Raw genomic sequence first — 13,968 nt, 5'->3', positions numbered from 1 at the left:
GGCATATAAAAATTCCTTGTTTGGATCTTAGTACTTCAATTCTAAGAAAGTACTCAAGTCTTCCCAAATCCTTCATTTCAAATTCTGTGAATAGGTTGGCCTTCAACTCTCTCATTTCGTCTTCATCGTTTCCTGTAATGATCATATCATCAACGTATATAATTAAACAAGTCACAAGTTTACCTTTCCGTTTAAGGAATAGTGTATGATCGGAGTTGCTTTGTTAGTATCCATATTTTTTCATTGCTATAGTGAATATGCCAAACCACGCTCGGGGGGATTGTTTGAGCCCGTAGAGTGATTTTTTTAGCTGACATACTTCGTTTGCTTTGAAATTATTTGTGAACCCGGGTGGAGCTTTCATATAAACTTCTTCTTCTAACTCTCCATCTAGGAAGACATTCTTAACATCAAATTTATGAAGAGGCCAACCTTCATTAGTTGCAATAAAGAAAAGAACTCTAATTGTGTCAAATTTGGCTACTGGGGAGAATGTTTCAGAATAGTCCACCCTGTATGTCTGGGTGTAGCCTTTAGCTACGAGCCGTGCTTTATATCTTTCAATCGTTCCTTCGGGTTTGTGTTTGACTGTAAAGACCCAATGATATCCTGTTGGTTTCTTCCCTAGAGGAAGGTTACATTTTTCCCATGTATTGGGTTTTTCATTAGTGCCTTTATTTCGATATCCATTGCATTTTTCCAATTCCTTGATTCTAGGGCATGTTCCATAGAAAATGGAATTTTTTCAGAGTATAAGGAAGAAGTAAAAGACTTGGCTTCTTTGGAAAGGTTTCCGTTGGCTATTTTACTATGGGATACCTAGAGGATTTAGATTGTTTTTCTGGATAATATCATTTTACTGGGATGCCTCTGTTGACCCTTGGTGGAATAGCATATTTCTCGGTCATTCTTCTTCTCTTGTCTCTTTTTGTACTGGTTCTTGTTCCTCCTGTACTATTTGTTCAACTTCTATCTCATGATCATCATATATGTCACTAGTTTGATTTTCATGAGATCCTTTATTTTTTGTAGTTTGAGAATCACTTACCTTAGATGGCAGATCGGGAGAATTGGGGTCTGAGACACCGACTCTTGGTCTACCAGATTGTTTTGAAGTTTATGACTCATCTTGAGTACTGTGATTGACTTCTTTTGACGATGAAGCCCAATTTGGGACCCCTATAAGCCAACTCAGTGTGTCATGTTCGGTCTCCCCCTGATCATTGTGTTGGGTGGCATAAAAGAACTCGGTTTCAAGTAAGTCACTGTTCATGGTAATGTGCATATGTTGGGTTTTTGGACTATAGCACAGGTATCCTGATTTACGCCATAACCGACAAATACACACATCTCTGCACATGGATCAAACTTGCTTCGATTGCTTTTGGGTATGTGAACAAATACGGAGCATCCAAATATCCGTGGTTGTAATGTAAGGGCAGGTGGAAGGTTGATGAATTCTGAAAGGGCTTGAAGAGGGGTTTCTAGGTCGAGGGATTTTGTTGGTAGTCGATTGATAAGATACGTAGCAGTAGCGAGTGCATCCGGCCAAAAAGATGTTGGAACTTGGTATTCAATTACTAAGGCACGGGTTATTCTAAAAGAATGCGGTTTTTATGTTCGACGGTGCCGTTTTGTTTGGGAGTGTGTGCGCACGACGATTGATAAATTATTCCTCTTGTTTGACAAAACTATTTCATTGAATCGTTTACGAACTCCCCACCATTATCAGATCGAAGAATTTGGATATTGGTTTTAAATTGTGTTTGTATCATGGCATAAAACATGGTAAATTTATCAAAAACTTCATATTTATGTTTTAGAAAATAAATCCATGTCATACGAGTGCAATCGTCAACAAATAAAACAAAAAAACAAAAATTTTGACCTCCAAGAACTTTTTCCGGTCCCCATACATCTGAATGAATAAGGAAAAAAGGTGAATTAATTATCGTATTATTGGCTTTAAAAGTATGTCTATGGCTTTTGGTCAAGACACAAGTTTCATAACTAAAACTTTCATTTAAAGGAAATAACTTTGAAAATAAAAGATGCAAATAACCAATAGACGGATGTCCTAATCTCCTATGCCATAGCCAAGCTTCTCTACCTGATAGTTACATGGGCTAGTATCACAGTACCGTGTTGAGTCACTTCTTCCACATAGTACAACCCTTGGCGTTCAGTGCCACGCCCAATAATCGCTCCCGTCCTGATATCCTGTAATATACATAAAGTCAGGCGCCTTAAAACAGTGCAATTTAATTCTTTGGTCACACGACTAATAGACAAAAGTTTATGTGACAATTTTTGAGTTTTAAAGTAGGTGAAATTTCAATGGTTCCTCCTCCCTTTACGAGAACAACTCCCTCATTCGCGGTTTTTATATAGTTAATTTTAGGCTTAGAGTTTGAAATTATATCTGATAATTCAAAGGTCATAGTGTCGGTAGCACCGCAATCAAAATCCAAGCTTTATTTATATTTTCATTGGTTTTGGCCATGTTAACTTCTCATATGTTTTTGTTATTTTAAAAAACGACATAATTTCGAGGGATTTCTGAGATATGCTTTTACGTTTTTGGCCTGTATCAAATACAATATGTTCTTTAGAGATTTTACTATTATAAATGAATTGTTCACGGGGTTTAGAAAAATCATATTCTTGGGGTTGTTTATTAGTATTAATAAATTCACCAACGGAGCTCTTTAACAAATCAGATTCGTTAGGATTTCTTATTAAATTGCTTTCTTCATCAAGGGGTATTTTAAGCAATTTGTTAACTATAAGATCAATAAAAGATTCATGACAAATACAAGGGTTTGAGTGTATTCCCTCAAACCCGTTACCTGTTCCTCCATCATCATTCTGTAGAGGCTTTGAAGCTTCTTCATCAGCAAATGACATACCGCCGAACCCTGCACCCTGGTGGTTGTCTTTTCCGGTTGCACTTGTTCCTGCGCTACTGAAACCCGCCGCCTTTCCCCTTTTTTGTTCCCTTTCTTGTGCCCATCATTCCACCACTCGGGAAAGCCCACAAGTTAAAACACTGATCTCTGGTATGTTTTGACATCCCACAATAGCTGCACTTCATTTGACCTGTTGGCAGCTAGTCCTGCCGCCACTCCGTTCTGAGATGATGAACTGTCTGTGAGGTTTCCTAGTATACCTTGGTGCGCCACCTCTTTTCAAACGGCCGAGTAGGCACCCTCCGACGAGGGTAACGGGTCCAATCGGAGGATTTCCCGCTTAATGGTATCGTATTGTTGGTCAAGGGCGTTGAGGAATTGAAAGAGTTTTTGTTCTGACCCGATTTTGTTGTATGTTCCGATGTCGGTTGTACAAGTCATGGGGTTTGGATCTCGTCTTTTGATTTCTTCCCACACACCTTGTATAATAATCCAGAGGTTTTCTAATGACATTCCGTTCTGTTTGATCCCGCCTGCCTTTACGTGTAAATCAAACGTTTGCAATTCATCCTTCCCGCTACTATAAGTGATCACCAAGGCATCCCACAAAGTTTTTACCATGGGAAATTCGGTTAGGTTGCTTGCAAGATCGGGTTCGATATTCTGTATTAACCAAGAGAACACGACTAAATCGTCTTGTTCCCATTGTTCATACATTTCATCGGTAGGTTTCGGTGGTGCCGTATTTCCCGATAAGTGACTCAAAAGGGATTTTGATTTCCCCCCGATGGCGACCCGAGTCATTCGAGCCCACAACGCATAGTTTTGTCTGTTTAGCTTGAGACTAATTTTCAAACTATCAAAAAGGTTTTACTTTTGAGGTTGATTTTGGCTGTTTAGACCATTTTTGAGTAGGTTGGTAATTTGTAATGCGAGGTCGTCGTTGTTATTGTTCCCGGACATGACGTTTGAACACAGGCTGAATGGCTGAAAAAAATAGGTTTGGAGCAGGTTTTCTGAAAGAAATACAGGTTTAATGAGATTGAAAAAATGGTAGATGATAATCAGTTCTGAGCAGGCCGATCTAAAAATCATATAACCCGCTTTGATACCATGTTTTGAATGGACATTAGATAATATTTGAATTTCTAGTAATTGTGTATATTTGTTACAGAGACCAAAGAAGAAAATAAATACATATGAACCATATTCTTAATCATGGAAACTACAACAAAAAGGGTAAAATGAAATCCCTTAATTGATAGAGATAACTGTCACAAGTGGCTGGGAATTTGGTGTGGTGCTTTGGTGTTGCAATCTCCAAATAAAGAAATGATGTTAATTGGCATATCTTTGAATATCCTTGATTGTAATTACTTTTTATATTTTCTAACATTTTTCACACGAACAGGTGTCAGAAGCAGTTTTAACTACAAATTCAACGTGCAAAAATCATACAGATTTATGCTTTCAACTGAAACTATACTTCAACTTATGGCGAAAGAAGTTGAATCAACATGTTATTGAGTTCTTCTCCGTCTTTCCAGTAATGAAGTACGGGATTGATAGGTATTGTTGCCCTTGAAAGCATATGGTATAATATATATGAAGTCTTTTCTGGCCATAACAAGGCCTCCTTCTCTAAGTTTCAAACTCGAACACAAATTGAACTCGATTGTACAATGCGAACTTAATACATAGAAATCCAAAAGATGTCAAACTTAAATATACATAATGCTCGAGCTCGGGCTCGATTACTAAACAAGCTCGAACCGAAATAAAGACCGACAGTTTGGTTTTATTTTTTCTTGAAACCGAACTTTCGTTTCAGTTTCGAGTGTAACTAAAACCGAATCAGGTTTTCACTTTTTACTTTGAATATTAAGTTATTTAATATGTAATGTATCCAAATATATTAATTTATATACGTTTTTAAATATTACTAAATATTTTGAGAAAAAACCTTAAACGGGCATGGGCCTTAGCTTGGCTCAAGCTTGTATAGTACCTTAAACAAGCCACACCTCGGTTGTGTAATGTGAAATTCAAGCCAAAAATTTTCAAGCTCAAATGACAAAACCATATAAAAATCAATTAGTTATTAATTTAAAACATGAGTCAGGCCTAATTCATTACTTTGGGTCAAATTTTTTGTTTTTTTCTCGACGAAACTAAATCTGAACGAAATACATACAAATCGCCAAAAGAGGTGAAACTTAAAAACACACAACGCTCGAGCTCAGACTCAATAACTAAACAAGCTTTACTTAAGACTTCGGCTAAAAGACACTCGGCTCATTTCAAGCTTTTTATCGATCCGATATCTCTAAACACAATAACCACTTTAATAATAATAATAATAATAATAATAATAATAATAATAATAATAGCAATACTCATAATGATAACTAAACAAGCTTTACTTAAGACTCCGGCTAAAAAACACTCGGCTCATTTCAAGCTTTTTATCGATCTGATATCTCTAAACACAATAACCACTTTAATAATAATAATAATAACAATACTCATAATAATAACAACTATTATTATTATTATTTTTATAATTTAGATAAAATAGAAATTAAACCGCCTATAATTGTATTCCAACCTAACTTGACTTGACTTGCGGACTACGTTAACATGCAAAGCTTAAAAGCTTGACATTACTTACCAAACAATAATAATTTGGAATAACCTGCATGCAAGCCGGTAAGTACGTCCATTATGTCTTGTCCGTATGGTATTTACCTCCGTAGATTCAATCAAATGATACTTTTGAACGTAGGACCTGAGACTGAATTCTTGGATGTAATAGTCGACGTCAAGCCCGAAACAATAGAGATCCATGACTACTATGTTGGAGTTGAAAGGGAGATTTTCGGTAATATGCGTCCTGATTCGTATGCATACCTAACGTTCACAGCGGATAACGGCTCTGTGGTCACGGCTGCATAAGCGTTTTTTGATGAAGAGGGTAGGGCGAAGGATTATGTTCCGTGTAAAAGCGTTCACCTGTCCGCTTTCAGGATGGCAAGAATCGTGCTGTGGTGTGAGTGTATACGTAATGACCGGGTAAAGGCTGTAGAAGCTGCGGTGAAAACAAGTAAACGGGGTGAAGAGGAAGAAGATGAAGAAGAGATTTGTGCGGTTTGCCATGAGGAATACCATGCGGAGGATATGCTCGGCACGCTAGAATGCAATCATAGTTATCATGAAGAATGCATCAAGAAGTGGTTGATGAAGAGCAACAATAATAATCGTAACTGTCCGTGTCCTCTTTGCAGGAAGAATGCTTTCTTTTTGCGACACTTATGCGTTATTTTTTAATTACCCCAAACAGTAAGGTACAGCTCGACTTGTTTATTATATATTTCTTGATTCATTTACTTATTAACGTTTTTAGTAATTTTTATAAATTTCGAGAAATTTTAAATTATTTTTAATTAATTACTTAGGGTTTATGTATGCTTTGAATTTCAGTTTGGATGATGATATGATATTGCTTATTGGGTGGGTGGGTACCTCTACCCACCCATAAGCTAAAGAAGTTTAAGAATAAAGGAACACCAAACACAAGCTTATAAGCCACGAAAGCTTCGATGAGGCTTGACCTTGGTTCGTTTGACTTATGAGCTTGAGCTCGGCTCATGTATTATTTACTAATTTATTAACGTTTCTCGCACTGGCCGATGCCCTAAACCATCCTCCAATGTCGTTACCAGGTCTTTACTTTCACCAACAAAGAAACAAGCAATGCCTAGAAACAACTCTTTTGAGACTTTTATGTCTCAAGGAGTCATAGCTTGTTCGTAGCACATCTTGGATTATACCATGAAGGTCTCCTGTTGATGATTTCATAGACTTAATTCTATCTTCCCAAATTTCTATCATACTATTTTTTTTAGCTGGATCTTTCTAACTAACAAACATAGAAGAAGCTAATACTTTAAGAGCAAGCGGATTCCCTCCACAATATTGTGCCAATTGTACTACGAGCTAGCTTCTCAAACCCTACCATACAAGATATGTAATTACAATATGATTATATACTAAATTCAATAAAAGATAATTGAGTGTGTTCTTTTCATAACATAGTTTATGTGACAACGACAAAAACCGCTTAAAGCACATGTACTCATTATATTAATGATTTATTGAGATAGTAGGGGATGTGGTTATCCAGCTGCTTTCTATATCTCACTTAAAAACAAAAAAGTAGAAGTCATTATGTGGTTCTTAAACGGTTCAACATATCGTGTCTTCAGAAATTAGTGTCCAATAGGTTTATTACAAAACACTAAATTATTGTAAGAAAAAAAGAAAACCTTAAATCATTTTTATATTTTTCTAATATTTTACCTTTTAAATACATTTTTTATGTTATCAAGGGTGAATATGTCTAAAGACAATATCAAAAAATGCAGGCATGCAACGTTAGAGATGCACAAACTGAGTTTTTCTAATACCTATTTCTGGGTATGGAACCGGGTTCGGGTATGACCAGGTATTGACAATACCAGGGTTGGATTCGGGTCCGATATTGTCACTAGAACCATATCCTATGCACTGTGTTTGTGTTAGGTATAGAACCGGAAATTTGAATACCCTATTTTTGGGGTCTTTTCGGGCTTTTTTCCCCGGTATAGGTTGGGTTTTTTAAGGCGCTTCACTTTTTTGGGTATTTTTCAGATCTTTTTTTAGGTATTTTTCAGGTATAAATCAGGTATTGAAAATCCCGGTTTCAGATATTGAAAAAACCCGGTTTCGATTATTAGGTATTACATTGTGGTTTAAAGTTCCAATACCATATGAAAGCATGTGGGCTCCACCATCTTCAAAAGCATTTGGGATTAACATTTTTTTTCCTTTACCGCCCTGTTTATCTGTCGACATTGCTGACTCAACAATTTTGAAGGCCTAAATCAAAATGAGATTTTGTGACCCTTTCACGACAATTATTAAAAAAGAATGAAAAATGCCCCCCCCCCCCCCTCCTTGATTATTATAGGGCTAAAACTTGTGACATACTACCTAGCAACAACTAACACATAAGTTTGAGTTTACATTGACCATTATAATATATCTATATATATATATTAGACATAATTACAAAAATTGTTCTTTATGTTTGCATCAAATTTCACTCATTGTCCTTTATATTTAAAATTGATTTGCTTTATCCTTTACGTTTACAAATCCAACAGCGTTTGTCCTTTAGTCCTAACCTAGTTAGTTTTTTTCGTTAAATCATGTCATTTGTCTTGCACATGATGGCATATTGGTACTTTTACCATTTATTTTAAAAAAGATTTTTAAGAGTTAAAACTAAAGAATATAGATATATATTTTTTAAAATAAGAAAAAACAATATACACACATCATATTTCCCTTCTTTCTCTCTCTCTCTCCCTCCCTCACACACACACACACCTCTCTTTATCTTTACCACCAGCACCTCATTCGCCGCCACCACCACCAATGTGTAAGGCGGTTGGTGGGTGTGGTGTGGTGGTGAACCAGGCGGTGGTGGCTGGTGGTAATGAGAGAGAGAGAGAGAGAGTGTGTGTGTGTATATGTATCTACATATTATTTATATGTATTACGTTTTTTTGTTAATTTATTAAAATATTTTAAATTTAATAGATAAAATGACTAATTTGCCCTCATATGCAAGGCATATGCTATGATTTAACGAGAAAAACTAACTGAGTTATGGTCAAAAGACAAATGTTGTTTGATTGGTAAACATAAAGGATAAATCGATCAATTTTAAAGATAAAGGACAATAAGTGAAATTTGGTACAAACATAAAAGACAATATTGTAATTCTATTAGCCTTAATTGTGTTAGCTTAAAGCTCTTGTCTTGTTTCGCTGGCTAATAGACTAGTCCTGTCTGTTAAAACCCACCCTTTAGCGCCCGAACCTTAACAACCCAGCACAATGTGTGCGGGGTTGAGACCTTGCCACATCAACTTTTGCCGCCCCTTTGAACCCCACAATGAGTGGTCTTATAAAATTTTAAGATATCACCTCATCCCATTTAATAAATAGAAAAATAAATATGTGGTTAAGCTAAATTCGGTAATTAAATCAATCCCAATGAAAAACTTTTGACTCAGTCTGATATCCCAATGAAAAACTAAAACCAAAAAAAAATATTAGTTTTTGTCATTAGCCCATTCCTAAGATAACAAAATAAACAAACAAACCCAAACTCTTATACAAAAAAGCCTTGTTTAAGAGCCAACATATGACCGTTTTGATTATTCAAGGCTTGGCTATGGCTTTTTTGCATTCTTTTCATACCTAAATCATCAAACCCGCAAACTTGCCTCATCGATCTCCATCCGTTAATGGCTCGTGTATTAGACCCGTTTGTGATTCTATTGTTTGTTTTCATTTTCTCCGTTTCCATGGTTACAGGCCAGGGCCAGGGCCCTCTTCAAGATTTTTGTGTGGCGGATTTAAAAGGCCCCGGTACATTATTTCGTTTCTTAAATATGTTAATTCGTGAAAGGGTTCGTTTTCGGTTTAATAATAATCGGTTTTTTTATGATAGTTTTGGTAAACGGGTATACTTGCAAAAACCCGCACGCGGTTCATGCCAATGATTTTTATTATGGTGGGCTCCACATAAAGGGGAACACATCAAACCCAATGGGATCGAAGGTGACCTCGGTTTACGTGCAACAATTGCCCGGGCTCAACACGTTAGGAATCTCATTGGCACGTGTTGATTTCGCACCAGGGGGGCTCAACCCGCCCACACGCATCCCCGTGCCTCGGAAATCATTACCGTGTTGGAAGGTAGTCTCGAGGTCGGATTTATCACATCAAACCCCGAAAACCGACATATTACTAGAGTATTGTGTAAAGGTGATGTTTTCGTGTTCCCCAAAAATCTTGTACATTACCAAAGAAATAATGGGAACACGAATGCGATCGCGATCTCAGCGTTGAGTAGCCAGAATCCGGGAGTGATGCCAATTGCGAATGTGATTTTCGGGCCGAAACCGGAAATCGCGACTGATATTCTTGCCAAGACTTTTCAAGCGAATGATGATGTTATATTGGACCTTCAAAAAATGTTTTAAACAGATGTAACGATATTTTTTATTTAAAATTGCGTTTTATTGTATCTTTAACTTTGGTTATATATTCCTTATGACAAAAATGTGTGTTTTTTTTACATGTTAGAAAACTACATACCTTGAACCCTAAAGTGTTGTCCAGACGGGTAACACCGCATGATGGCTTAAGACCGGGCCTCTGGACCGGACATAGTCCGGGCTATGTGTATATGTATTATGTGCGTAAATAAACATACATGAACAGACATTCTACAAAATATTTACAGACAAAAATGAACGAACATTTTACTAAGTACACCATTTGCGACATGCTTATATTTTATCTCATGCTTCGACTTTTATTAATAAAAAATGATCACAATACAAACCAGTCTTCAACCAAATAAAGATCCAAAGATGAAGATTACACCATTGATAAAACCAAAATACAAGTTACCGATGCATAAACGTACAATTGGTTAAAGCTTCTTCAAACTTTATGACGTGGGAGCATTTGATTCGATTGGATCCGACCCAACCCAATTGGCTACCCGCATAAATGTATAAAGATTGGGGAACAAGTTACAAGAAGATATTATAGTTTTATTTGAAATTTGAATTGGTTCATTTTTGGATGGCTTTTATTTGTTTCATTTTTATGTGTAACCAACTCTATTATTTAAGAATGTCTAGGTCGATAAGAAGGGATAGTTGATTATATTTTGATTACAGAAAAGTGTAAGCGTGAAGCTTACCGACCGAAGTTTTTGGTTCGCCTTATTTAAATAAAAACCAATTTCGTTTTTGAGACATTTAAGTATTATCATCTATTTGGTATTACCTTTTATATCTATATCTATATTATATATAATATAAGAGTGAGTGACCTCTTAAATTTTAAGAGATGTCACTTTTGTTGCATACTTTACAAGTAACAATGCATAGGATTTTAGGAATGTAGGGATAATATAGTCTTTTCACATTCAAAAATAATTTACAATAATAGTTCTTCAACTTCAATAAAGTTTTGTTAATTTATTAAATATTTACACATTTTCCCCTCTTTCTAAACCAACTACCCCCAGGACTTTTTAAAGGCTATAACTTTTTTACACGTTCATATTTTTTCTAAAAAATTACACCATAAAAACAAGCATTTTATTCTCTTTAATTTGAGTATGGTATTGCTATAATTTATTAATTTTTAATAAAGTAGCATGTTACGTGATTACCAATTATTACCAGCAACGGGTCGGGCAAGTTTGGCTAATGGTATCGAAGCGAGTTAGAGTTAGAACAAGTTAATACAAAAAAAGGTTGTTCATGTCGGGATGGGTTTAGATTGAAAGGGGTCATGTCCAGGGGCAGTCCATTCTTTGGGCTGAACCGGGCCGCGGCCCCACTATCTTTTTCGTTTAGTAGTTTATTTTTATCAAAAAAATTCCAAAAAATTCCATTTATTAAGTCCAGCCCAACAATTTATTTGAGCCTGGCCCATCTATGTTATTTGAATCTGGCCCATTCATATTATTTGAGTCCGGGCCATCCACGAAAGGTTAAAAAATAAAGCCCAATACAAAAAATAAGCCCAGACTTTGTTGGATGTAATTTCCATCTTAATAGGACTGTCATGTGTACATGACCGGGTCGGACCTTTTGGGCCCGTGAGATTCATTAATATGTAATGAGTTTATGAGGTTGCCATTAGGGTTTTATTATATTTGGTAATGTCTTGGCTATCAAGTTAGGTTAGTATATATAAACCAAGTTATGGTTAGACATTAGAAACACACACAAGATGCCACCGAGTTAGGGTTCATCTAGAGAAACACGAAATACATGTAATAGGGGTTTTTGATTTATATTTCCTCTATATAATATTGAGAGTTATTCAATATTAGTTATTGCGTGTTTACGTTTTGGTGAGTTATATCAATTCGTCCTTGAGATTTGAGTCCGGTCCATCCATATTATTTGTGTAAGAACGGTAATTTGAATGATTGAATTTAAATTTAATGTATTGAATTGGTGTTTGAGTTGATTGATTAAATATAGTACGTTTTTATTGTTTGACCCGACAGACCCGAACCGGATTGCCGACCCGAAACATAAGAGTAGCGGAAAACAAAATTTTTTGGCTTTCGTGAATTTCGGCCCATCCATACTAAACGTTCAAGATCCATCACTGGTCATGTCAAAAAGGGCTTCGGGTTAAAATGTTTTCGGGTCGGAACATGTCCGTCAAAATGGATTGGGTTAAAAAGTAGTTTATTTGAAATTACTGTACATTTTATCTTTGCTTCTTGATTGTCGCCACCTGTTGCACGCGTTCAAGCAACATTTACGCATATAACATTGTTTATACATCTTGGATTACTTGCGTATAAGCATTATGTGGCGCGCTTACTAGCACCGGTTACACGCCCGATGCCACGTTAAATGCATACCACTGTTGGGTTACGCACGTAACGTTGCGAGGTTACAAACGTACTAACACCGGTTGCGTTTGCGCACACACCGGTTGTGTTTACGCGTACACCGCTGCATCGCGCGGGCACCTGGCTAGTGTACAACAACATAGTAGTTGAATACCATTTAATTCAAATAAACACACAATGAATATGCATATCACTTATACAACATAAAACCGATAACACCACCCAACATCGCTAAAGGAAGAAATAGCCCGACTGATTTCATTATAAAGCCTAACCATGTTGTTTTCTTCCATGATTATCTGTTGTTTGGCACGAGTTTGTGCTTTAGAAAGACCGTTAAATGGTGTTACAAGACCGGCCTCTCCTACATAATATTCATCTAACATTAATCTTGCAGCACTTCCATGTCCCGCATCCTCAAACTCTTCACTTGCATCCCTGCCTAGAACAATTTAAGTGCATATATGTTTAACGTGAATAAAAAAGATTAAAAGAACACGCATTAATTTAGCTAGTTTCTTTCGAGTTTCGATACAATACCTGTCACATCTAACAACACATTATCTCCACCCGGGTGATCAGTCAAGAATTTTGTAACATCATACACCTATATCAAACTAGTCTATATATAAAGCATGAGTGAGTGATCTCTTAGTTTTTAAGAGGTATCAAATTTATCATTTTAAGTACAAATCATAATGCATAGGATGAAGACATTTTAGGGCAATTTTGTCTTTTAGCAAAATAATGTACGGTGGATTTTATATTATTCAAAAATAAATACAAGTTTAAACCAACTACCCCTACGATGTTTAAACATTTATAACTTTTTTCACACGTTAATATTAAAAAAAAAAACATTAAACCAATAAAATGAGTATTTTATTCTTTTTAATTGAGTATGATATTGCTATACTATTTTTCATTTTAAAAACTTAACGTGTTACGTGATTACCATTAAGGATCGAAAAAAGGGTCAGGCGGGTTCGGCCTAAAAGGTTAAGGTTGGAATGGGTCGATACATAAAAGGTTAATTTGGTTTGGGTCGGGTTTGGGTTCGGGTTAATGCGCATTGACACCTGATTGCGCGCGTACAGTCGTTGTGTGACGTGCTTACTAACACCGGTTAAGCTTCCAATGCTGTATTACGAGCATACTATAGTCGTGTTACGCGCGTACTATTGTGAAGTCATGCACATACAGAAACAGTAACACCGGTTACGCCTTCGATGCCATGTTTGCATGCATACCTCGACGCATCATGCGGGCACTCAGCTAGTTATTTTATAGTATAAAAGACAACTTTGGTGCCGCATGGGCCCTTATTTTTCTTATTTCATTTAAAATTGCATTTTATTGTCTCTTTGGTTATGTATTCCTTGTGACAAAAATGTTTGTGTTATTATTAATTTTTTTTGACATGTTAGAAAACTAGTTACGTTGAATCCAAAGGTGTTGTTCAGACGGGTAACACTGCATGATGGCTTAAGACTGGGTCTTTGGCCGGACAACGGGCTATGCATATATATATATATATATATATATATAT

At 36.1% G+C, this 13,968-nt stretch overlaps 1 protein-coding gene and 1 pseudogene across 1 annotated transcript; one reads left to right on the top strand and one right to left on the bottom strand.

The window, feature by feature from the left end:
- Positions 1 to 3,188: 3,188 nt before the first annotated feature.
- LOC143602906 (uncharacterized) lies at positions 3,189 to 3,713 on the bottom strand. Its single transcript, XM_077079874.1, has one exon. The coding sequence runs from the start codon at positions 3,711 to 3,713 to the stop codon at positions 3,189 to 3,191; it is 525 nt and encodes a 174-aa protein (XP_076935989.1).
- Positions 3,714 to 9,182: 5,469 nt separating this feature from the next.
- On the top strand, positions 9,183 to 10,005 carry LOC143602908 (putative germin-like protein 2-1; annotated as a pseudogene).
- The last annotated feature ends 3,963 nt before the right edge of the window (positions 10,006 to 13,968 follow it).

The sequence above is a fragment of the Bidens hawaiensis genome, unplaced genomic scaffold, assembly GCF_021521415.1.
Source record: "Bidens hawaiensis isolate Kalapana, Puna unplaced genomic scaffold, B.hawaiensis_p1.1 tig00060074_1, whole genome shotgun sequence".
In the NCBI taxonomy this organism is placed as follows: domain Eukaryota; kingdom Viridiplantae; phylum Streptophyta; class Magnoliopsida; order Asterales; family Asteraceae; genus Bidens; species Bidens hawaiensis.
Note: the sequence above shows the minus strand (reverse complement) of the source record. Positions and strands in the feature narration are given on the sequence as shown.

Excerpts from the sequence above, each read along its gene's own strand:
- LOC143602906 (XM_077079874.1), bottom strand. The coding sequence starts at position 3,713 with ATGACTCGGGTCGCCATCGGGGGGAAATCAAAATCCCTTTTGAGTCAC.